The sequence below is a fragment of the Bufo gargarizans genome, chromosome 2 (genome assembly GCF_014858855.1).
Source record: "Bufo gargarizans isolate SCDJY-AF-19 chromosome 2, ASM1485885v1, whole genome shotgun sequence".
Classification (NCBI taxonomy): domain Eukaryota; kingdom Metazoa; phylum Chordata; class Amphibia; order Anura; family Bufonidae; genus Bufo; species Bufo gargarizans.
The window spans coordinates 557,541,533-557,565,222 of NC_058081.1; the positions used below are offsets into that span (position 1 = coordinate 557,541,533).

Consider the following 23,690-nt stretch of genomic DNA (forward strand, 5'->3'; position numbering starts at 1 on the left):
TGGGAGAGCATTCCTATTCCTAAACTTGAGAAACTGGTCTCCTCGGTCCCCAGACGTCTGTTGAGTGTTGTAAGAAGAAGGGGAGATGCCACGCAGTGGTGAAAATGGCCTTGTCCCAACTTTTTGGGGATTTGTTGACACCATGAAATTCTGATTCAACATATTTTTCCCTTAAAATGGTACATTTTCTCAGTTTAAACTTTTGTTCCGTGATTTATGTTCTATTCTGAATAAAATATTAGAAGTTGGCACCTCCACATCATTGCATTCAGTTTTTATTCACGATTTGTCTAGTGTCCCAACTTTTTTGGAATCCGGTTTGTAAGTGTTTTAGACACTTTTGTGCCTTGGTCAACAAGGGGTGCGGCTTAGTGAAAAAATGGGCATGGTTTAAAGTGGTTGTGCCAAGTATGAAAGTTATCTATCCGCAAGATATGATCGCTGGTCCTGAGAATGGGCACTCCATGTTCCTGTCCTGATGGATTTGAGCATGCACCCTCCAGCTGCCTTCATTCTCTAAAGGACTGCCGGAAACAGGCGAGCCCTGTACAAGGCTATTCTGGCAGTCTCATAGAGAATAAATGAAGCAGCGGGGTGCATGCTTCATTTCCGCTCAATCAGGAGCAGAACATGGGGCCACGGTTCTTAGGATGGGTGGAAGTCCCAGTGGTTGGGCCCCCACCAATCAGTAAGTTATGCCTCATATTGTGGATAGACGATAACTTTCAGACTTGGCACAACCCCTTTAAGATGCTCCAAAATACACCAAAATTGTACTAAACTTTTGGCACAGAATGAGCCAACTAAGAGGTGTAGAGCTAGAGAAAAGTGCAAATTTACCATCCAGTGTGAACCATTATGATAAATCTGAAAGGCTGTCCAGTCCAAGTTTACACTGTCTATATATTATACAGGATTTGTAAATCTGCCCCATTGTATCTGCTTAGGGCTCGATTTTCAGGCCAAATATCGGAAAGAGGCCTTCACAGGAACGGCAGCCAATCAGCAGATGAATGAGCACATTTCTCAGCTGATGGACGTCCTTCAATAGGATGAAAGATGTCCGATTATCGGCAGCACATATCTCCTTGTATACTCAGGGATGTGCTGCCGATAATCAACAGAACTGAATGAGGGAGGAACGACTATGGTAGTATAATCAGGCCAATGCAACCGAGCGCCGATGGATGTGTTATCATCTACCGGTGCTTGCACTACCCGAACATTGGGTCATGCATCTTCCTGGGACAGGCTATCCTCAAGTAGATATATATTAGCTGCTAGCTTTGCGTTACATTTGACATGCTATCTGGAGCGTGTATGTAGTAGCTGACCTCATCGAGTCTCCGCTCCGTCCCCATGGTGATGAGATTGCTGTACTCCTTTTCCAGCACTTGCCGAGCCTAATGATAAAAGACAATGCATCAATGGTGCTGCCCAGAGGAAGGAAGAACTGACAGCAGATATGGTATGCTTCCCCCCATAAATGATATACATAGCGATGCTATACAAAGTGAAGAGTAGAAAATGCACACATTGGGGAAATGTATTATCCCAGCTACACCAGTCGTCTAGTATCGATTTTTTTTTTGGGTGCAAACTTTTAAAAAAAAAAGTTGACAGGGCTAAGCAGGAGGACCAGGCACATTTACTGGCGTGTATTATAACATCGCTGGAGTAGATTTGCTTTTCTGGTGCACATGCTGACGGAAGATGCGGCAAAAGTATTGACAGCCTGCGGCACTTAAAAAATGTGATGCATCTTACTCCAGCACTCTCCTGATCTGGTGCTGTGCTGGTGGATTGGTGGGGCCCAGTGCCAGGGTGGCATTGCCAGACAGCAGGGGTGGTGTTTGGCTGCTGGGTCTCTCTGTCTGCTAGTGCGATGCTGTGGCGCCGGTGGTCGCCACGCAGTTCTGCGCCAAATTTAGAATAGGTTCCTACTCGAGAAGGCAACCTTGTCGTGGTGATTGGGCTTATGCTTTTTGATCAAAATGTACACTAATGCCTCGTGTAAGCATGCAACATGTATACTTCTATATATTTATGGCGCTGATAAGCAGTTATTAGATCAAAGCATAGCATGAGGAGGTGCGATCCAGGCTCATTCGTGTTTTTGGACACTTCTGATTAAGACTAGCATAGGAAATGCCAGTCACTATGAGGGCCATCTCTGGCTCCAGCTACCCAGAGCCCCTACAAACAGATGACTTTGGCAGAGGAAGTCGCTGTGGGCTGTTCATTTTCCGGTCTCATAGACAGGGGTCCTGAGGAGGGCACCGCTCCCCTATGACAATTATAGGGCATATGCAAAGGCGTAATGAGGCAACCTCTTTAAAGGTGTTATCTGATTTCTAAAATATCCCCCCCCCAATGCCCGGGCCCCTTTTATGGATTATACTTACCTGCTCCCTGGCCCCCCATCGCTCCGGATCCCTGCACAGCCGCTGCTGCATCTCCCCATCACTTGGATCAAAACATCAAGGGTGCTCGTCCCCGTCACGGCCCGCTATTGGCTGCTCCCCCCTGTTGCCGGATGTTTTGATCTGAGTGACGGGGAGATGGAGCGGCAGTTGTGCAGGGAACCAGAGCGACGCGGGTGCCGGGAGCAGGTAAGTATAATGTATAGGAGGGGTTCCAGCGTTGGGGGAAATATTTTAGATATGGGATAAATCCTTTAATAGAAGAGGACAATCATGATGGTCTGTAAACTGGATCTCTGTGCATTACCGCCTCTTCTATAATCAATAGACTCCAATGAAGAACACACAGCTGGCACGGATGTTACCCACAGAGGACCCATTACAACTTGGTGGTACTCAGCACCAACAAACAAGTTCTTGTATATGTTATTTATATGATAGTAATATGCAGGTGTGCAGATGTACATTAAGGAGTGCGGTTACATGTACTGACGAGGTCAGATGAAGTGCAGGCCATCGCCTTTTCTAATCCACATCCTGTATGCCCAAATGCTTTGAATACACATTGCTGTGGGTGGGCGAGTGCCACCCCTTTCTCCTTTTGTGTGCTTTGGAATATAGAAATTTCCATGGAACTAAGTTGACAAACTAACCTCTGCCCCATGAAAATTAAACCCAAAGTCACTTTAACATTCCCTTTAAATTCAATAGTCATACACTTGAAAAGGAAGAAATAAAATGGCAGGGATTAATATGCGGTGTTCTTCCTTATTACACACTGACCTGCGTGTTCTGCGTTGGGATCTGTAGCAGCAGTGCCAGGTCATTACAGTCGAATGTGTCATCTAATGCAACGAGGGCTCCATGGACTCCACTTTCATGCAAGTTATTGGCATACTCCTTCAGCCCCAAAGACTGCACCCAGCACATTACCCGTTCATTGGACCACACCATGACATCTATAAAAGAGCAGGGAAATACACACTTGATGTAAGCGTACCATGAATGAAACCTGCAAAAATTATGAGTCCTGTCCATTTCTATAATGGGCCTCCTGTTCCCGTTCCGCAAATTGCTGAAGGCACACGGGCGGCATCTGTGTTTTGCGGATCCGCAATTTGCAGGCCGCAAAAAACGGCACGGTCCTGAGGAAGTCTATTCCACAGATTCACTGTTCTTACAGTAAAGAAGCTTTGACGCTTCTGGAGACTGAACTTTTTCTTCTCCCCCTTGTCTTTTGAGGGCATTTTACATGGAACAGTTTTTCACCATATTTTTTGTACGGCCCATTTATATATTTGTATAGGTTAATGATGTCTGCCCTTAGACGTCTCTCTCAAGACTAAATAATTTGAATTATTTTAATCTTTCTTCATAACTAAGACCCTCCATTCCCTTTATCAGTTTAGTCTATGTAGTGATGTCATGTCCACTAAGACATAATATCACATGATAACATCAGCTAATCACAATGAAGCCCTATAGATGCAATGTCACAGGGCTGTGCCATGACTGGCTGCTATGGTCCTGCGATATGACATCCATGGATATGACTGCCGAGAAGCCCCGGCAGCGGGCAAGCATGGTGCCATGGTGCTAGAAACAAGTATATTGAAATATTTTTTCACAATGGTGCCCATACCTTTAAGTTGGTTTTGGCTTTCTTCTCGTCTTCTCTCCAGTTCTTTACGGTCATAGTTTAATCTCTTCAGGCACATGATACCATAATGAAGGCTAACCCTAACAACACAAAGGAAAAACCAAAGTTCTATATTACCTAGTGAAAAAAAAGTTCAGCTTAGGCTACTTTCACATTTGCGGCAGTGTGATCCGGCAAGCAGTTCAGTCGTCGGAACTGCCTGCTGGAACCGCCGATCTGGATGTGACTGAAAGCATTTGAGAGATGCATTGTAAGAACGGCTCCTCTCTCCGCTTGTCATGCGAACAGACGGATCCGTCTTGTATCTTTTCTCACATTTTTACCGGTCTGCCCATGCGCAGACCGGAACGACGGATTCGGCATTCCGGTATTTTGAATGCACTAATACATTTCCATGGGGAAAAATGACGGATCCGGCATTCAGGCAAGTCTTCAGTTTTTTTCGCCGTAGATAAAACCGTACGGTTTTCTCTTTTGCCTGATCAGTCAAAATGACTGAACTGAAGACATCCTGATGCATCCTGAACGGAACGCTCTCTATTCAGAATGCATGGGGATATGCCTGATCAGTTCTTTTCCGGTATAGAGCCCCTGTGACGGAACTCTATGCCAGAAAAGAAAACCGCTAGTGTGATAGTACCCTTAAAAGGGGTGTGTGCTCAGGGCAAGCTCTACCCATATGTTCTATGGATATCATAAGTGGGAGTTCCACCGATCAGGACCCCATCTATTAATGTGAGAGCAGATCCACCACAAATAGCAGCTCTCACTCTGGTAGATTCCGCACAACCTTGTACGCTTGGTCAGGTTAAGGTTTATATTTGTCATTGAGACGTCTGAGAAACCTAAGTATCAATCCCTGTGGGACCTGGACTGGTAGCCATATTCAGTGTTACTCAGCTTTCCAGACATCGATTTAAATGAAAAAATAAAATTGAGCAATATATGCAAATGAGCCTCTAGGATCAACGGGGCCTTACCATTACACCTAGAGGTTCTGCAACTGCTGCGCCCTCTGCACTTTGTCTGATAAAGCCAGGCAGGGAAACCATCATTATGCCTGACCCTGTCAATTAAAATGGAGAGGGAGCAGCAGTTGTGGAGAAAGCAGATCCTCTAGGTGTAACGGCAACGCCCCCCATTGCTCCTAGACGCTCATTTGCATATATTAAAACTTAATTTTTCTGAGCAATACGGGCACATACGAACATGCAACCAACACAGATGCCTTCCGTTACCAAGCTCACATGCAACAAGTCAGTCAGTTTCATAGGTACAAATCTGCTGATAGATGCCCTTTAAGGAAATATCATACTCACCTATGGAAACTATCTACCATTTTCAGTTGTCCTCGAAGCTCCTTTTTGTTCAGGTGGTCTAACATTCTAGCATCGACTAAGGACTCCATGAAGTAGCTACGATACTGGGGCAAACCAAGACTAGGCAGCCAGTCATTACCAACCCACTCGTGATTCATGTCCCCATATGCCAGGATCTGTCAACAGAAGAACATTATAAGATGCCAGTCTACTGTGCACCGAGGAAGGTTGTACTGAAGTAAAATTAACATCAAAATCAGAGGAAATACCATTAAACAGGTAGTCTAAGAAGGAAAACCTATTTACCTTTAAGGGAGCATAAAGTGCCAATGAAAAAGACCCACCATGTCCATTCTACCTCTTGAGAACTGTGTAATACATCTCTACCCGTGCAGTGCTGTTCGGACTGTGTCTCACAGCCAAGCTGCCTTCAGCCCGGCACCATGTATGACAAATGTCTGCTTGAGACAGACCTAAGTGGGTATTTTATTATGCACTGACCAGGGCTGCAGAAGGTGTCATCATGGCGATCAGCCTAGACAGACCTGCTCAGTTACACTGGTATAAGCTACATATATTGGACTATACCCCTTGATCTTATAAATGAGGGACCCCAATAAAGGAGAATTTGGCAGAAGGAGGAGGACCAGCTTTTATTTGACATGCATACCTTTTTCTCCCTGATGAAAAACACAGTCCTACACAACAACCTACCTGTTCCCAACTGATCTCCTTAGTCTCCTGACAAGGGTTAGTGTTAGAAAAAGAGAAAGAAGAAAGTGAAGAGGTGAGAAGAGTGACAGGGTAGACCTGAAGCAAATATATACTGGTATGCAGACACATCTCTATAGAGACACATGCAGTGTGAATAAGGACAGTAGGCTCCATCAGTTAGTACCAAGAGACTATTGAAATCAACCATACGTAGCGAACGGGGGCCTAATTCAGGTGCTGTCACCAGAGTAGCCTTGTCCGGGCAATGGACATGAAGGCAGGAACGACTAAAGTACAATTCCTTTATTTGTCAATGTGTTTCAAGGGCGAGCAGCCCTCTTCATCAGGCACAAAAACGTGATTAGAGGTCATTGTGCCTGATGAAGAGGGCTGTTCACCCTTGAAGCATGTCGCCAAATAAAAGATTTCCATCTTAACCGTTCCTGCCTTCGAGTCCATTGCCCGGATGAGGCTGCTCTGGTGACGGCGCCCGAATTAAGGCTCATTGTTGAGCAAGCTCTCCCATTCGTTTTCCAGGCTTATTGCTTGTGTAGCATAGCCATCTATAAACCGAGGCTGCAGTCCTTAGCAGCCGCTGGCCGCGTGGACTCCTAACTACACGCCAATAAGTCGTTGTGACTGTCACAACAACAGAAGGTAAGTGCATTACTTATCTCGCTGTAAAATGCATCCTGACGATATTACACATGAGTGGCCAATAGTGTTGAGCGAACTTGTGTTTTATGTTCGGCGTCGGGTTATCAAAGAATCGCGTTATGGATTCCGCTACCACGGACCATAGCGGAATTTAGAATCCATAACGCGATTCTTCAATAACCCGAACCCAAACTTTAGACGCCGAACTTACATAAACCATTTACATAAAGGTATATTCTTTTGTGCCAATGGAATCGGAAGCATGCTACGCGACCAAGCAGGCTGCTAAAAGATAAGTCTGATGCCAAAAGTGTTTGAGTATCCAGTTATGCCAGTTGTACGTTGATGGCACGTGTTTGTTTTATGATACTCACGGGTTTAGTAGTGGCAGTTAAAGTTTCCATTTCTTCATGGGTCATCCATACATTTCCTGTTGACTGACGGAAAGAGGATGGGTGGAAGGGTTAATGGACTAAACAAAAGGTCTAATGTAGTACAGTCAGTTTATTTCCGCTGCATTAGAGGTCTCACCGTGCGTGACGTGGCTGGTGCCGAAGGACTCGTAAGAGAGACCATCTCCTGGATGGCAAGGCGTAGCTTCAGACGATGTAGAGGGTTGCTGATACCAATCTCACGCTGGATTTCTGTATCAGACAAGTTAGCCATGATGGCCCCACTCTTCACATTGGCACGGCATGCAGCCACGTACCACGCTGGCATACCAACCCACAACTGTGAAAGCAGGAAAAATGTGTTTTGGTCAACAGCAGCACGGTGGCATCCTAACGTGATAGTGACCTGATGCTTGCAGGTTTCATTTGTAATGAAGGTGTGAGGACAGCCACAATGCCTTTGTTTCTCCCAGACCTTAATGTTAATGTCCATATTAAACACCATTTTGTTTTTCTTTATACTGTGTGTAGCTCCATTTTGGTCATAAAGAGACCCAAATCCTCTGCAATATACATAGTATATAAATAACATGCTGGCCGCCCGCAGCTGCCACTAGAGGGAGTTTGCTGCATACTGTTATACATTGAACTCCCTCTAGTGGTGAACTCTCTCTGGTGATAGCCCCCTCTAGTGGTGTTTACAGGTAGCAAAGAGGATAGCTGCCTCTAGTGATGATTACAGGCAGCCAGGAGGATAGCTGCCTCTAGTGGTGTTTACAGGCAGCCAGGAGGATAGCTCCCTCTAGTGATAGTTACATGCAGCCAGGATGATAGCTCCCTCTAGTGATAGTTACAGGCAGCCAGGATGATAGCTCCCTCTAGTGATAGTTACATGCAGCCAGGATGATAGCTCCCTCTAGTGATAGTTACAGGCAGCCAGGAGGATAGCTGCCTCTAGTGATGATTACAGGCAGCCAGGAGGATAGCTGCCTCTAGTGATGGTTACAGGCAGCCAGGATGATGCTCCCTCTAGTAGAGGTTACAAGAAGCCAGGATAATAGCTCCCTGTAGTAGAGGTTACAGGAAGCCAGGAGGATAGCTGCCTCTAGTGATGGTTACAGGCAGCCAGGATGATGCTCCCTCTAGTAGAGGTTACAAGAAGCCAGGATAATAGCTCCCTGTAGTAGAGGTTACAGGAAGCCAGGAGGATAGCTGCCTCTAGTGATGGTTACAGGCAGCCAGGATGATATCTCCCTCTAGTAGAGGTTACAAGAAGCCAGGATAATAGCTCCCTGTAGTGGAGGTTACAGGAAGCCAGGATAATAGCTCCCTGTAGTGGAGGTTACAGGAAGCCAGGAGGATAGCTCCCTCTAGTGATGGTTACAGGTAGCCAGGGTGATAGCTCCCTCTAGTGGTGGTAACAGGTGGTTACAGGCAGCCAGGATGTCTATAACCACCACTAGAGGGAGCTACAGGGAGTCAGGATGATCGCTCTCTCTAGTGGTGGTTACAGACAGCAAAGATGATAACTCCCTCTAGTGGTGTTTGCACACAGCGAAAATTATGATTTTAAAAATATGGAGGAGATTTAGGGCACTGTATGAGAAAAGTTAAATTCTGACTGCTGTAGTGATAATGACTGACATAGGAGACGTTTTTTGAAAAGTTAGTGACCTTTAAAAAAAAATGAATTGAGCACAGAATGTAGGACCTAACTATGATCTGATGCCAAAAGGTGGAGACTCCCTTTAAGGATGACTATTAAACTAGGGCTGCAGCTAACGATTATTTGAATAATCAATTAGTTGCCGATTAATTTCTACGATTAATCGGGAAAAACGACAAAATTACAAAACAAAAGAGGTTTATATGATTTTACTTGAAAAATTATGTTCAAAGGCCATATTAAAACAAATTGTGGATGGCACTGTTATGGGGGGGATCTGTGGATGGCGCTGTTATGGGGGGGATCTGTGGGTGGCGCTGTTATGGGGAGGATCTGTGGGTGGCGCTGTTATGGAGAGGGGGATCTGTGGGTGGCGCTGTTATGGAGAGGGGGATCTGTGGGTGGCGCTGTTATGGAGAGGGGGATCTGTGGGTGGCGCTGTTATGGAGAGGGGGATCTGTGGGTGGCGCTGTTATGGAGTGGGGGATCTGTGGGTGGCGCTATTATGGAGAGGGGGATCTGTGGGTGGCGCTGTTATGGAGAGGGGGATCTGTGGGTGGCGCTGTTATGGAGAGGGGGATATCTGCACTGTTATGGAGAGGGGGATCTGTGGGTGGCGCTGTTATGGAGAGGGGGATCTGTGGGTGGCGCTGTTATGGAGAGGGGGATCTGTGGGTGGCGCTGTTATGGGGAGGGGGATCTGTGGGTGGCGCTGTTATGGAGAGGGGGATCTGTGGGTGGCGCTGTTATGGAGAGGGGGATCTGTGGGTGGCGCTGTTATGGAGAGGGGGATATGTGCACTGTTATGGGCATAACAATGCACAGGTCCCTTTCCCCATAACAGTGCACAGATCCCTTTCCCCATAACAGTGCACAGATCCCTTTCCCCATAGCAGTGCACAGATCCCTTTCCCCATAACAGTGCACAGATCCCTTTCCCCATAACAGTGCACAGATCCCTTTCCCCATAGCAGTGCCATAGACAGATTTCCCCCTCCCCATAGCAGCCCCGGCCCTGCTGCTCACAGCAGACTAATCACTCACTGCATCTTTATTTTACCTTACCATCGTGACGCTCCAGTAACAACTAACAGGCAGAGCGGAGGGCGGCGTAACATCACTTACTCATGTGACGCACCTGCTCCGCCCACTTTATGAATGAAGGAGGCGGAGCAGGCGCGTCACATGAGTAAGTGACGTTACGCCGCCGTCCGCTCTGCCTGTTATAGTTGTTACTGGAGCGTCACGATGGTAAGGTAAAATAAAGATGCAGTGACAAGTAAACCGCCCGCCCGCATAGCAACGAATCGGCGATTATTCGATAACTGGATTCGTCGACAACGAATCCAGTTATCGATTATTATCGATTAATCGTTGCAGCCCTATATTAAACTGTCATGTGCTTTTGTACTATACCTCCAGCCAAGAAACAACAGTGGGTCCATCCCAAGCAGCAAATGGAAGTCCTTGTCTACAAGCTTCTTCCAGAAGCTCATGCCTGGAAAAAAAACAACAACAACATTATTCTTTAACTTTACTGTAATAAAACCAGCATCTAAAAAATTAAGTTCACTCTCTACAAAAATAAAATAAAATACAGCTTTATTGTACCTAGGCGCGGGTTAGACTACTTTCAGATGTGTGTTGTGCTGTCTGGTTTTGGGATCCGGCACAGGGTCTCAAAAACGCAGCACAACGCTTTAGTTTTATCCCCATTCATTGTCAATGGGGACAAAACCAAACAAACCGGAATGGAGTGCACCAGAATGTATTCCGTTCCGGTTTGTTGTGTTCCCATGCCGGACACAAATCCCCTGCAGGCAGCATTTTTGTGTGCGGCATGGGAGACTGAATAAGCCATTCAGAACAGATCCGGTTGTATAATATCGAAAATGAATACACCAGATCTGGCACCAAACCAAGTCAATGGTGCCAGAAAAAAAAACGGATTCGGTGCCCTTTGACTTACAATGGTTTTAGTGCCGAATCTGGCATATTCAGAATACCCCTTTAAGCTCTGCATACTGCAGAACTTAAAGGGGTTGGTCAGTTTCCTATATTGATGACCTATAATAAGGATAGGTCATGATTATGAGATCGGATGGGGTTCGACTCCCGGCGCCCCAGCCAATCAGCTGAGAACACATCATCCTGAGGATACTGTAGGTCATCTATATAGGAACCTGGCCAATCCCTAGAATAGGAATCCAGTAAATACAAGTATCCTATTGTAGACTATGGTATAGACGATCAAATGACTGTATGTATCCCGTAGGTGCGATTAAAATATAAAAAAATAATATTAAACAAAAGAATTAAAAGTTCAAATAATCCCCTCCCAATTTTCCCAAGTTTGCTGACCTGTAGATTGCCGTTTCATTTTTAGTGCACAGTAAGCAGAAAACCCCAAAATGTATGGTGGAATTGCATTGTTTTTCAATTTCAACCCACAACCTTTTTTTTACAGTTTTTTCAATACTAGATACAGTATGATGCCATTAAAAACAAAAAACATCTGTCTTGCCCTTATATGGCTACGTGAATAGAAAAGTAAAAAAGTTATGGCTCTTGGAAAGGAGAGAGATAAAACGAAAATGCAAAAACAAAAATTGTCCTGGTCCAGAATTTCCTTAAAAGTCTATTAAATGGAGGTTTCACTTAACGGGTTGCTTTTGAAAGCCAGACATGGAGGACCCCACCAGCACGATGTGCGCGTTGAGCTACCCACAGGCTTCCTGACGCTTACATTGCCGTGGTACCACTCGTGATGATCCATTCAGCACATAAACTGCTTAACATCTCACACACATTTGTGAACGCAGGTATAAACAAGATGATATTTCAGTAGATGACAAGCAGTGACTCACTGACGCAAGTTACACCTGTTCACAGTGCATGAATTTCTGATCAAATGTGTCTGTGCCACAAATAGAACAGAGACCTAGTTAGAAAGGAGAAAACTGCACTGGGGGAGAGATCCGAAACGGAAGCGACACTCAACCGCACGGGTTATATACAATAAACGGTCCCGATATACACCTCATCCCGAATCAACCTATGGGCACGGATCATGGGCTGGTAGCAGGGAGCTCTTGACTAGAAACCTTGTGCAGTACGTGTTCTTCTATGTGCAGACTAACATACACCACTTCTATTATTGTGAATTCATTTCCAGAAGGAATAACTGAGGATGGTATAATGCAAGATGCACCAGAATAGTTATTTCATGGGTGCTATTTATTTACCTTTTTTATCTAATCACTACTCTGATGAGACAACCCCTGGCATCTCCTCTGAACAGCAGACCTTGCCAGGGGCCAGCCAGACAGTTCTCCTGTAGTATTAGATGGCAGACATTCAGATATAATACAAGGATGGTTTGAGTACACATAGCTGAGAGCTCTCTGTCCTGTAAGGGAACGCTAACATGTGGGACTCCCCATGAGTGTCAATCTATTTTTCACCAAGGGCCACATCAGCATTATGGTTGCTTTCAGAGGACCATTTAGCTTCGGAGTTAACCCTGTGCTGTGCCGCCCCCTGTACCAAGCACTGGCTGTCTTCCAGTTTACCCAGTAAATTTTACTACCAGAACCTGCCCCATCCTTGCAGAGCCCTTATGCCAGCGGTTCACTTTATATTCCTTTAAGCCTCTTTCACACGAGCGTGTCCGGATAAGGTCCGGATGCGTTGCGGCAAACCCGCGCGAGTAGGTAGCCAATTGCAGTCAGTTTTAACTGCGATTGCGTTCCGTTGTTCAGTTTTTATCGCGCGGGTGCAATGTGTTTTGCACGCACGTGATAAAAAACTGAATGTGGTACCCAGACCCGAACGTCTTCACAGAAGTTCAGGTTTGGGTTCAAGGTTGTGTAGATTGTATTATTTCCCCTTATAACATGGTTATAAGGGAAAATAATAGCATTCTGAATACAGAATGCATAGTACAATAGGGCTGGAGGGGTTAAATCCACTTGATCGCGCAGCCCGGCTTCTCTTCTTTCTTCTTCTTTGATGAATAGGACCTTTGATGATGTCACTGCGCTCATCACATGGTCCATCACATGATATTTTACCATGGAGATGGATCATGTGACGGACCATGTGATGAGCGCAGTGACGTCATCAAAGGTCCTATTCCTCAAAGAAGAAGACAGAAGAGATGCCGACTGCGCAAACAAGTGGATTAAGGCTACTTTCACACTAGCGTTCGGGCGGATCAGTTCTGAACGGATCCGCTCATAATAATGCAGACGGAGGCTCCGTTCAGAACGGATCCGTCTGCATTATATTAGCAAAAAAAAGCTAAGTGTGAAAATAGCCTGGGACGGATCCGTCCAGACTTTCAATGTAAAGTCAATGGGGGACGGATCCGCTTGAAGATTGAGCCACATTGTGGCATCTTCAAACGGATCCGTCCCCATTGACTTACATTGAAAGTCTGGACGGATCCGCACGGATCCGCACGCCTCCGAACGGCCAGGCGGACACCCGAACGCTGCAAGCAGCGTTCAGCTGTCCGCCTGTCCGTGCGGAGGCGAGCGGAGCGGAGGCTGAACGCCGCCAGACTGATGCAGTCTGAGCGGATCCGCCTCCATTCAGACTGCATCAGGGCTGGACGGCTGCGTTCGGGTCCGCTCGTGAGCTCCTTCAAACGGAGCTCACGAACGGAAACCCGAACGCTAGTGTGAAAGTAGCCTAAGGCGAGTTAAATTATTATATATTTTTTTTAACCTTAACCCCTCCAGCCCTATTGTACTAAGCATTCTGTATTAAGAATGCTATTCTTTTTCCTTATAACCATGTTATAAGGGAAAATAATAATGATCGGGTCCCCATCCCGATAGTCTCCTAGCAACCGTGCGTGAAAATCGCACCGCATCCGCACTTGCTTGCGGATGCATGCGATTTTCACGCAGCCCCATTCACTTCTATGGGGCCTGCGTTGCATGAAAAAAGCTGAATATAGAACATGCTGCGATTTTCACGCAACGCACAAGTGATGTGTGAAAATCACTGCTTATGTGCACAGCCCCATAGAAATGAATGGGTCCGGAATCAGTGCGGGTGCAATGCCTTCACGTCACGCATTGCACCCGCGCGGAAAACTCGCTCGTGTGAAAGAGGCCTTAGTCATGAGCCCTCCCTGAAGCTCACTCTCTTGACATGGTCTCTGCAAGTCGCTTCCCTCACACACTAGAGTACACACCATCTAGAGAGGACTCCCCTGTGAGGTGCGACTCTCGTGAGAAACCGAAAGCGGTGGCAGCCCGACCTAAAGCTTGTCTGCGCCTCTTTGTAGTTACTGAGAGACCGAGCCAATTACAGAGCGTGCGTCTACAGAAGCCTGGTGAGAGTTGCACCTCACAGGTGAGTCCTCACTAGATGGTTCGTTCTTCAGTGTGTGAGGGGGGCGTCTTGCAGCAGCTACAGCACGTCCTGATTTCTTTGGTGTTTGGACCTCGCGTGAGCCACATAATATAATGTGGATTCGGCTGGCAGACCTCGAGTTTGACACACGTACCCTCAAAAGGTCATCTAGAAGGGGATGTCTTCATGAGACAACTCCTGTCATGACTACCTTGTATACATTCTCACAATGTATGTATTATCATTGTAGGATCAGAGATGACTTACTTCTTCTTGTTTCTGCGGTCTTTGTCCACAGGTCCAGCCAGCTTGGACAAGCCCATAGGATCGGCAGGTGAGGTCTCCTCAGATGGAGTTCCAGCTGGAACGTGAAGAAACATGGAGATCATAAATACTGCTATTACATAAGGGGGATAGCCCTACTGCACTGAAGCCATCTGTCACCTTAGGGCAGGCATCCTCAAACTGCAGCCCTCCAGCTGTTGCAAAACTACAACTCCCAGCATGCCCGGGCAGCCTACAGGTATCAGCCTACAGCAGGGCATTGTGGGAGTTGTAGTTTTACAACAGCTGGAGGGCCGCAGTTTGAGGATGCCTGCCTTAGGACCATCAAAACAGTACTGTCCAATTTCTGAAACTGGACAACCACTTTTCAATGGATGGCAAAACGAAATTTAAAGGGGTTGTATCACTTCAACAAATGGAATTTATCATGTAGAGAAAGTAATACAAGGCACTTCCTAATATATTGTGATTGTCCATATTGCCTCCTTTGCTAGCTGGATTTATATTTCCAACGCATTATACACTGCTCGTTTCCATGGTTACGACCGCCCTGCAATCCATTATCCCGGGCTGTGCTTGCACACTATAGAAAAAAGCACCAGCCTATGTGAGCATCTATGGTCCCGTCCACCAGAGAGGTCGGCACTTTTTTCTATAATGTGCAAGCACGACCACCACGAGTGGATTACATGGTGGTTGTAACCATGGAAACAAGCAGTGTATATCCAGACAGCAAAGGCAGCAATATGGACAATCACAATACATTAGTTAGTGCCTTGTATTAACTTTCTCTACATGACAAATGCCACTTACTGAAGTGAGACAACCCCTTTAAGAAAATGTATGGGTAGATACATCTTGATTTCCACAGAAAACATCACTAAGGATCCTCCAGGTGCAGAGTTTGGAGTGGAGGTTTTAGGCTGCCCAAGTCATAGCAGTGGTCCATGCCAAGTATGCGAGTATTCAATACTGAACTAATAACGTCTTATTTCAGCTAAATTTTAACTGCAGCACTATAAGAGAAAAAGTAGATTTTGCTTCATATAATGCTCATTAGCACGATCAGGGTTATTCTCAATGAATACAAAAACTTTACGCTACACCAGGAGGCCCGAGTTGGACTTTACGGATTTCAGGCATACTGGAATACGTGCATGGTCAGGGAATTAGTTTACCAAAGCAAAAGAGTTCTGAAAAGCATGTGGGCGCCACCTAGTGACCTTCACAAGAATAGCACCGTAAACAACAAACAGCAGGGGAATTGCATTGTACATGAATACTAGATGCACATTGTGCTCAGTGGATGCATTGTGGATCCAGGGCTGCTCCCCACTGAATGTAATGGGCCTTGTAAAAGTGGGCTACTGTTGTATGACCATTGTTTAAGGAGGTTGTGCCATGAAAAATATTCTCCATTTATCAATCCAGCACCTGGATAGCCAGTGAGCTATTCAAAAAATGTGTCTGTATTGCGCCACCTTCTGTTTGTTCTTTTCCTTATTTCTCTGTCCACATCACTCAGGTGGTCGCACACACTCAGTTTAAAGGGGTTCTGCACTTTCATTTAACTGATGATCTATCCTCTGGATGGATCATCAGCTTCTGAATGGCGGGGGTCCGACACCCGGGACCCCTGCCGATCAGCTGTTTGAGAAGGCAGCGGCGCTCCAGCAGCTCCGCGGCCTTCTCACTGTTTACTGCCAGCCCACTGACGTCACCACTAGTATCAACTAGCGTGGGCGCGGCTAAGCTCCATTCAAGTGAACAGAGCTTAGCCCCGCCCACGCTAGTTGATACTAGTCGTGACGTCATTGGGCCGGCGGTAAACAGTGAGAAGGCCGCTGAGCTGCTGGAGCGCCGCTGCCTTCTCAAACAGCTGATCGGCGGGGGTCCCGGGTGTTGGACCCCCGCTGATCAGAAGCTGATGATCTATCCAGAGGATAGATCATCAGTTAAATGAAAGTGCAGAACCCCTTTAAATCTAGCCATAGCTGTGGCAGTTAGAGGGCGAGAGCTGCAGTAGAAAGGACACACCCCTTGAGAAAGAACAATCTCCCTGAGCTGCCGGCCTGAAATAAATCTAGCAGAACAATTGGAGCATTGAATGGGGAGCTCTCTGGATCCACGTGAGGTACAGGTACTATATGATGTATGATTCGAATTTTTACATCACTTATGACGTAACCCCTTTAAAGAGGACCTTTCACCTTTACTTACATGCCCCCATGAAGTGTTGATCGTTTTTTCTTTTTTCAAACTGTGCCCCCGTTTGTCCGCTATGCCCCCCCGGAATAATTCCCGCCGTCTACGGTAATGAGCCAGCCTCAAATGGGCTGGCTTTAAAAGTTCTCCTCGGCGTGCCTTCTCTCGTCTCCCTGGCACGGAGCGCATCCAATCAGCGCGCTCCGCTCTTAGCCGGATAGACGAAATCGCTCCAGTTCTCTGAAGTCTCGCGAGAACTGGAGCGTCTTCTCCCTGGCTAAGAGCGGAGCGCGCTGATTGGATGCGCTCCGTGCCAGGGAGAAGAGAGAAGGCACGCCGAGGAGAACTTTTAAAGCCAGCCCATTTGAGGCTGGCTCATTACCATAGACGGCGGGAATTATTCCGGGGGGGCATAGCGGACAAACGGGGGCACAGTTTGAAAAAAGAAAAAACGATCAACTCTTCATGGGGGCATGTAAGTAAAGCTATGGTCTTAGTTTACATTTTTTTTTTAGGTGAAAGGTCCTCTTTAAGTATCTGTATATAACATATGCAAATATGGGGAGAATGTGCAATATTGAGCTGGACCTAAATGTCGCTAAGTCCACTGAAGACCTCTACACTGTAACACCATTGCTTGACACTGTACATGCAACTTTTTGGCGCCAGTAGCTTTAGGATCCTATCGAAATTGCACACGAAGGCATTCCAACTGTGCATGACACTGAATGTTGCCCATCTGGACTAATGCTATAAATACAATCTAAAGCCTCATACAGCATTCGTGTTCTAGTAGTCGGCATATTATTTGGTTAAACCATGGTGATAAATAAGGGGCACAGAGTAAATAGGACATCACCCCACAGGCTTTCTATGTCTAATGAAAAGAACATATTAATGTAGGAGCTCATGTCACGCTGTGCCGTCCGTAGCCACCAGGGGGAGAGCTATGTGCACAGCAGGTGAAGTGGCAGGTGGAACTTGTCAAAGCCTAAAACCTATGACGTTCCAGCCGAGCTGTACCCAGACAAGTGACCGGGGAGCGGCATTACCGAAAGCAGGTCCTGCCAGTCTAAAACATCTAAATGACTGCACTTATGTACACATATATACTTACAGCTATTACTTGGTGTATTTTTGGTCACCAAGAGTATACCAGGAATCAGCTGGCCATAGCGTTCGCCAGCCATCAAAAGAAATGTTCACATGATGGGTGCTGGTCAATAACAATGAGCCATACTTTTCTAAAGGGCATCTGTCAGCAGGTTTGTACCTGTGAAACTGGCTGACCTGTTGCATGTGCGCTTGGCAGCTCAAGACATCTGTGTTGGTCCCATGTTCATATGGGCCCGGATTGCTGAGAAAAATGATGTCTTAATATAGGCAAATGAGCCTCTAGGAGCAACGGGGGCGTTGACATTACACCTAGAGGCTCTGCTCTCTCTGCAAGTGTTGTGCCCTCTGCACTTTGATTGACAGGGCTGGGCAGTGAAAACATCTTCACACCTGACTCTGTCAATCGGAGTAGAGAGGGCGCGGCAACTGCAGAGAGAACAGAGCCTCTAGGTGTAACGGGAGGGAGGGGCTGTCAGTGATTGGTAGCACTGGGCTTCAAAAAAGCAGAGATATAAATGTAAAAATTACAGGTTTTACTGCATCTTTTCCCACAAAACTATATATTAATCTGCTCTCCTTCTCCTGCTCTAAAACATGGTGTTTTCAATTTGCATTTCATTTTGAGGTGACAGGTCCTCTTTAAAGCCAGCCTGGTGGCCTAACCTCAAGATCTACTGCCCCCACCTCTATGAACTACTGTCAGATGGCCATCTACTCTTTGGCCACCTTTGTTGTAAGGGATGCAGCCTAGACAATGGTCAACCATGAGGCAGCCAACGAAGGTTGATGGTTGGCTTTAGTCATATGAAAATATCATGGGGAGGGAGTTGCTTGACCAAGATGCCCATGGCTACTTGTTATAAACGAATGCATAGACCTCTGGGGAAAACGAGTAAGTGACTAATGTCATGGATTAAGAGGATTCCTTAGCTCAAAAGAACTAATTTGCAAGACCCTTTGCCTGACATCAGAATTCAAAGGACACCATGAAAGGAACCACGAAACTAATCTCATGACTGCAGTGTAGCGTCGTATGAAGTCAGTGATGGGATACCAAGAAATGTATGTTCTTACCAAGAGATGAGGATTCTCGGCCCATCTGTCCCATACGGCCCTTCTCCTTCTTGCCAAACAAACGCCCTATTGAGGACTTGATGCTTTTCTTTTTAGCAGCTTTATGCAGAGAGTCCTGGCTGGTGCTATTGGTGCCTCCAAGGCCATCCGCGCCCAGGCTGGGGGAAGAAGAAAAAGATGCATGACTGACCTTCACATCAGTTTACAGGAAAACCTATGTAGGGCGATCATTCCTTTTCCTTTCCTAGTAACTTTCAGTCTTTGTTTTTCCTTCATCCTCATTATTACTCTTTGGGTCCATAGCATCTAATCAGATTCCACTTTACATTTTTCAGGGCTCTTTTGGAAAATGAAAGGTGGAATCTGATTGGCTTCTATGGGCAACTAAGTCAGGTTTCATTTACACTAGTTTTGATATATCTCCTCTTATGTTGTCTAATTGTACATTGTAAAGGCTTCCTCCTCTTTCCATTATATGTCTTACAGTATGATTTCCACAAAGTAGCATTATGTTGCTGTTATTTTCATGAGCATTTCCAACTTCTCTACCACAACTACGGGTGAACATGCCTGCTCTGAAGGTTGGGGTGCAAAGGACAGGCATAGAAAAAAGGGATAGCTGCCCCGATTTGACGAGACTGTGCCTAATTTTCAGAGAGCATTTCAGAGTGAGGAGAATGAAGGAGGAATTACATTGCGAATGTAACATAGTAACTTAGTACATAAGGCCAAAAAAATACATTTGTCCATCCAGTTCGGCCTGTTATCCTGCAAGTTGATCCAGAGGAAGGCAAAAAAAAACTGTGAGGTAGAAGCCAATTTTCCCCACTTTAGGGGAATAAAAAATTCCTTCCCGACTCCAATCAGGCAATCAGAATAACTCCCTGGATGAACGACCCCTCTCTAGTAGCTATAGCCTGTAATATTATTATACTCCAGAAATACATCCAGGCCCCTCTCTAGTAGCTATAGCCTGTAATATTATTACACTCCAGAAATACAGCCAGGCCCCTCTTTAATTCCTTTATTGTACTCACCATCACCACCTCCTCAGGCAGAGATAGGATCCTTAATCTGTCTGCCTTGTGGAAGAAGGTTAAGAACTTTAACTTTAAAGGGAACCTGTCCCCGGGATTTTGTGTATAGAGCTGAGGACATGGGTTGCTAGATGGCCGCTAGCACATCTGCAATATCCAGTCCCCATAGCTCTGTGTGCTTTTATTGTGTAAAAAAAAAAACGATTTGATACATATGAAAATTAAACTGAGATGAGTCACAGCTTGAAAATATGACTCTTCTCTGGTCACACAAGTAAGATATGACTCTTATGTTCATTTGCATATGTATCAAATCGGTTTTTTTTTACACAATAAAAGCACATAGAGCTATGGGGACTGGGTATTGCAGATGTGCTAGCGGCGATCTAGCAACCCATGTCCTCAGCTCTATACACAAAATCCCGGGGACAGGTTCCCTTTAAGAGGTTTCCTGAAGGAAAACACAGCCTGTGCTCTAAAAGCAGCTCCGTGACCAAGTAACCATGAAAATGACATAAATGACACAAATTGTACAAACAGCTTTACTTCTGCTTGATAAGTCCCTGCAATACATGCAAGGGTGATGGATATGAGCAGAGGGTGGTACACTGGCTTCAGGCCTCCCCACTCAATAAGCCCATTTTATCTCTCCGCTGAACCATGAGTGCACCTTTTAGCCCTTTCACAATCATACAAATTGAAGGCTAAATGGGAAAACTACTGCCAGTGGCTGCATCGGGCATGACGGTAAAAATTATATCCAGCTGTTACTTAGTTTACTCTACTGCAAGAAAGCTGGGTGGCTGCCATTATATCATCCAATGGGGTGGTTACCCAAATTACCTGCCCCCCTGACCTACAGATCCATCTGGTTATCCAGGATTATGCGTAATATATTAAGGAGATGTCATTGCTGCGTGTCTAGGCAGATTTGCCATTCAAAAAGTTCAGAAACCCAGATAGCAATTTCAATGAGATACACAAGGCAAGCCTTTAACAATAGGAATTATATATGGTATATATACGTTGATGCGTTGTATATCACTGATTTAGCATTTAACAGATTAGTAGTCTCCAGATGCTCCCTGCACACCCTGAGAGTTCCAAGGTGACAGACATGCTGGGAGTTGTAGTTCTGTAACAGCTAGAGAGCCACAACTTGGAGACCACTTATATAGATTGCACCAGTATAGCTTTGTACGCCATTTCAATATTCTGGACCAGTCCATCTTTCCCACAGAGTAAATACTGGTCTGCGACTGCTGCTGGGAATACGCCATGTTCCAGGAGGCCATTGCTTATCAGCAGGGTAGAAAAATGACGTACCCCATAACGCATAATGCCGTATATGTACGGCATTATGCGCCTGCATTTGAATAGAGCAGACTGCTGTGGTAAGCACATTTCATACGCGACGGGTATCGGCTGTATAATACAGCAGGCACCCGGCCGCAATGACGGGGAACAGCGATCAGGCCCAACTCCGCCATTTAACCCTTCAGATGCTATATTCAACGCTGATTGTGGCATCTAGGGAGTTAGGCATAGGGATGCGGCTCCCTCTGCCTTCCGATCTAAGCCCCCGCAGTAAAATCGCAGAGCTCTGATCGATTACAATGGCAGCCTGGACGCTCCTGACACCTTTCAGGCCTGCCATGGTAAGCATCCTGCTAGACTATGCACGAGGCATAGCTCAGCAGGGACAGAATCCTATTCACCCTAATAGATCTCTATTAGGGTGAATAGGACAAGGGATCAAAAGATTGTAATTAAGTAGTTATTAAATAAAAAGTAAAAAAAGTAAAAAAATTAATAAAACAAACCACCAAAATATTAAAACAACTCCCCTTTCTCAATTTTAAATATAAAAATATATAAACAATAAAAAAAATAAACATTAGTTATTGAAGCGTCCAAAAATGTCAAAACTATTGAAATATTTTAACAAGTTTCCGGTGAATGCTGTAACGGGAAAAGGATGAAAAACATGCGATTCCCATTTTTTTTGTCATCTTGTCCCCCCCCCCCAAAAAAAATTGAATATCAGTGATAAAAAAATCATACATACCACAAAAATGGTACAAATAAAAACTACAGTTGATTACACACAAAAAAGCCCTCATATAGCTTTGTAGACCGAAATATAAAAAAGTGAATATGGCGATACAAAAGCAAATTTTTATTTTTTAAAGTAATTAAAATAAAAACTATACCAGTTTGGTATCGCCGCAATCACATTGAGCCGCAGAATAAGGACGTTGTCATTTTTAGCGCATGGTGAATGCCGTGATGTCAAAGCCCCAAACACCTTGGCCAAATGTATTTATTTATTTTTATTCTACCCCACAAAAGAATTATTTTCCCGTCATACCAAGACATAGTAAATTAAATGTAAATTATATTTTTTTGAAGTCATACTGTGATAATGCAATGACCCGCCTGAGCCAGTGATTAGCTGAGTATGTCAAGAAGAACCAAGAAGTAGAACCCCAGGAAGAAAGTGAAAGCAGTGGGGGATCTGTGAGGTCAGTATACATTTTTTTTAAGCAATTCTGATTATTATTATTTTATTACCTGGACAACCCGTTTAAATGTATTGAGCGCTACTCCACCATGTACTATATGTAGAAAGGACCCCAAGTATTAAAGGGGGTTTACCAAGATTAATGCAGACCTCCCAGATTGGCCAATCTGCATTGGAGATCATACTTACCTGGTCCCCGCTGCTGGGTTCAGTGTCTAATGTCCTCGAGCGGCAGCCCTGGAAAAAAACACCTGTCGATAGGGCACACATGACCGCTGCAGCCAATCACAGGCCGCAGCAGTGACCTGCTCCCCTGACGCAAGGGTAGCAGGTCACCACTGCAGCCTGTGATTGGTTGCAGCGGTTACGTGTCCCCCTGTCAACGGATGTTAATTTCAGCTCTGCATGGAGAGGAAGAGCTGGCCAAGGAGCAAATGAGACCGAATCCAGCAGTGCCAACCAGGTAGGTATGATTACTACCATGGGTCGCCACTCTGAGAGGTCTTTATTAATCTTGGACAACCTCTTTAAATCATTTGATCATATCTATGTAAATTTCTACCTTGCTCTGGATTCTCTTCCATCCTCCAAGGAGCTGGATTGTAGAGCAAGTGCCTGGGTCATTCTTTCCAGTCGTACAGCGCGAGGGGTCAAGGGAGGGGTTGTCTCACATTGCATTAATGACTTTTCATCTCTGCTGTCTTCTTTAGGGACATGATTCTAAGGAGTTAAAATGTAAAAAATTAATAAAAACAGGCATTTTGCAGAATACAGCTCCATAGAACAATTACAGGCAGATTATCAAGGCTATACAACAGTGGTGCATGTGAAAGCTTTCCGAGAAGAAACTAAAGTTGGCGTTCCAAGTATGAACTCTAGGTGGCCACAAACATACTGCATATAGCTTATATTCACATGATGTTCACTATGTGCACTGTGTCCTGTGCTGTAGAGGCAAGCTAAAAGAACTATATGGTAGAAGCCTCTACTCATATATCCTGAGGTTACATACTGATGTCCATTAAGTTTAGTGAATAGTCTTTGTCTGCTACATAGAATACTGCTAATAATTTCAAGTAACCTATTAACAAGAAGAAATAAAAGCATCTGGATGAATATGGGCAATTCACAAATTTATACAACTGTCCCTTTCATCTGCATGGGGCTTGCTGAAATCCATGTGTTTACTGCCAAGATAACCCTATTCACATGATAAGAACTCGTTTTTAGTCACAGAACTTTCTCCAAACG

General features: G+C 45.3%; 1 protein-coding gene across 6 annotated transcripts in view; it reads right to left on the reverse strand.

The window, feature by feature from the left end:
• Window positions 1–23,690, reverse strand: part of PPFIA3 (PTPRF interacting protein alpha 3) — a 116,523-nt gene that overhangs the window by 14,032 nt on the left and 78,801 nt on the right. For all 6 annotated transcript variants that reach the window (XM_044281616.1, XM_044281617.1, XM_044281615.1 and 3 more), the window contains 10 exons: window positions 23,002–23,159; window positions 18,879–19,036; window positions 14,466–14,559; window positions 10,248–10,329; window positions 7,305–7,505; window positions 7,148–7,210; window positions 5,403–5,578; window positions 4,066–4,163; window positions 3,207–3,382; window positions 1,335–1,403 (listed from right to left, as the gene is read on the reverse strand). In XM_044281616.1, coding sequence (XP_044137551.1) covers window positions 1,335–1,403; window positions 3,207–3,382; window positions 4,066–4,163; window positions 5,403–5,578; window positions 7,148–7,210; window positions 7,305–7,505; window positions 10,248–10,329; window positions 14,466–14,559; window positions 18,879–19,036; window positions 23,002–23,159 — 1,275 coding nt within the window. The remainder of the gene's footprint in view (window positions 1–1,334; window positions 1,404–3,206; window positions 3,383–4,065; window positions 4,164–5,402; window positions 5,579–7,147; window positions 7,211–7,304; window positions 7,506–10,247; window positions 10,330–14,465; window positions 14,560–18,878; window positions 19,037–23,001; window positions 23,160–23,690) is intronic.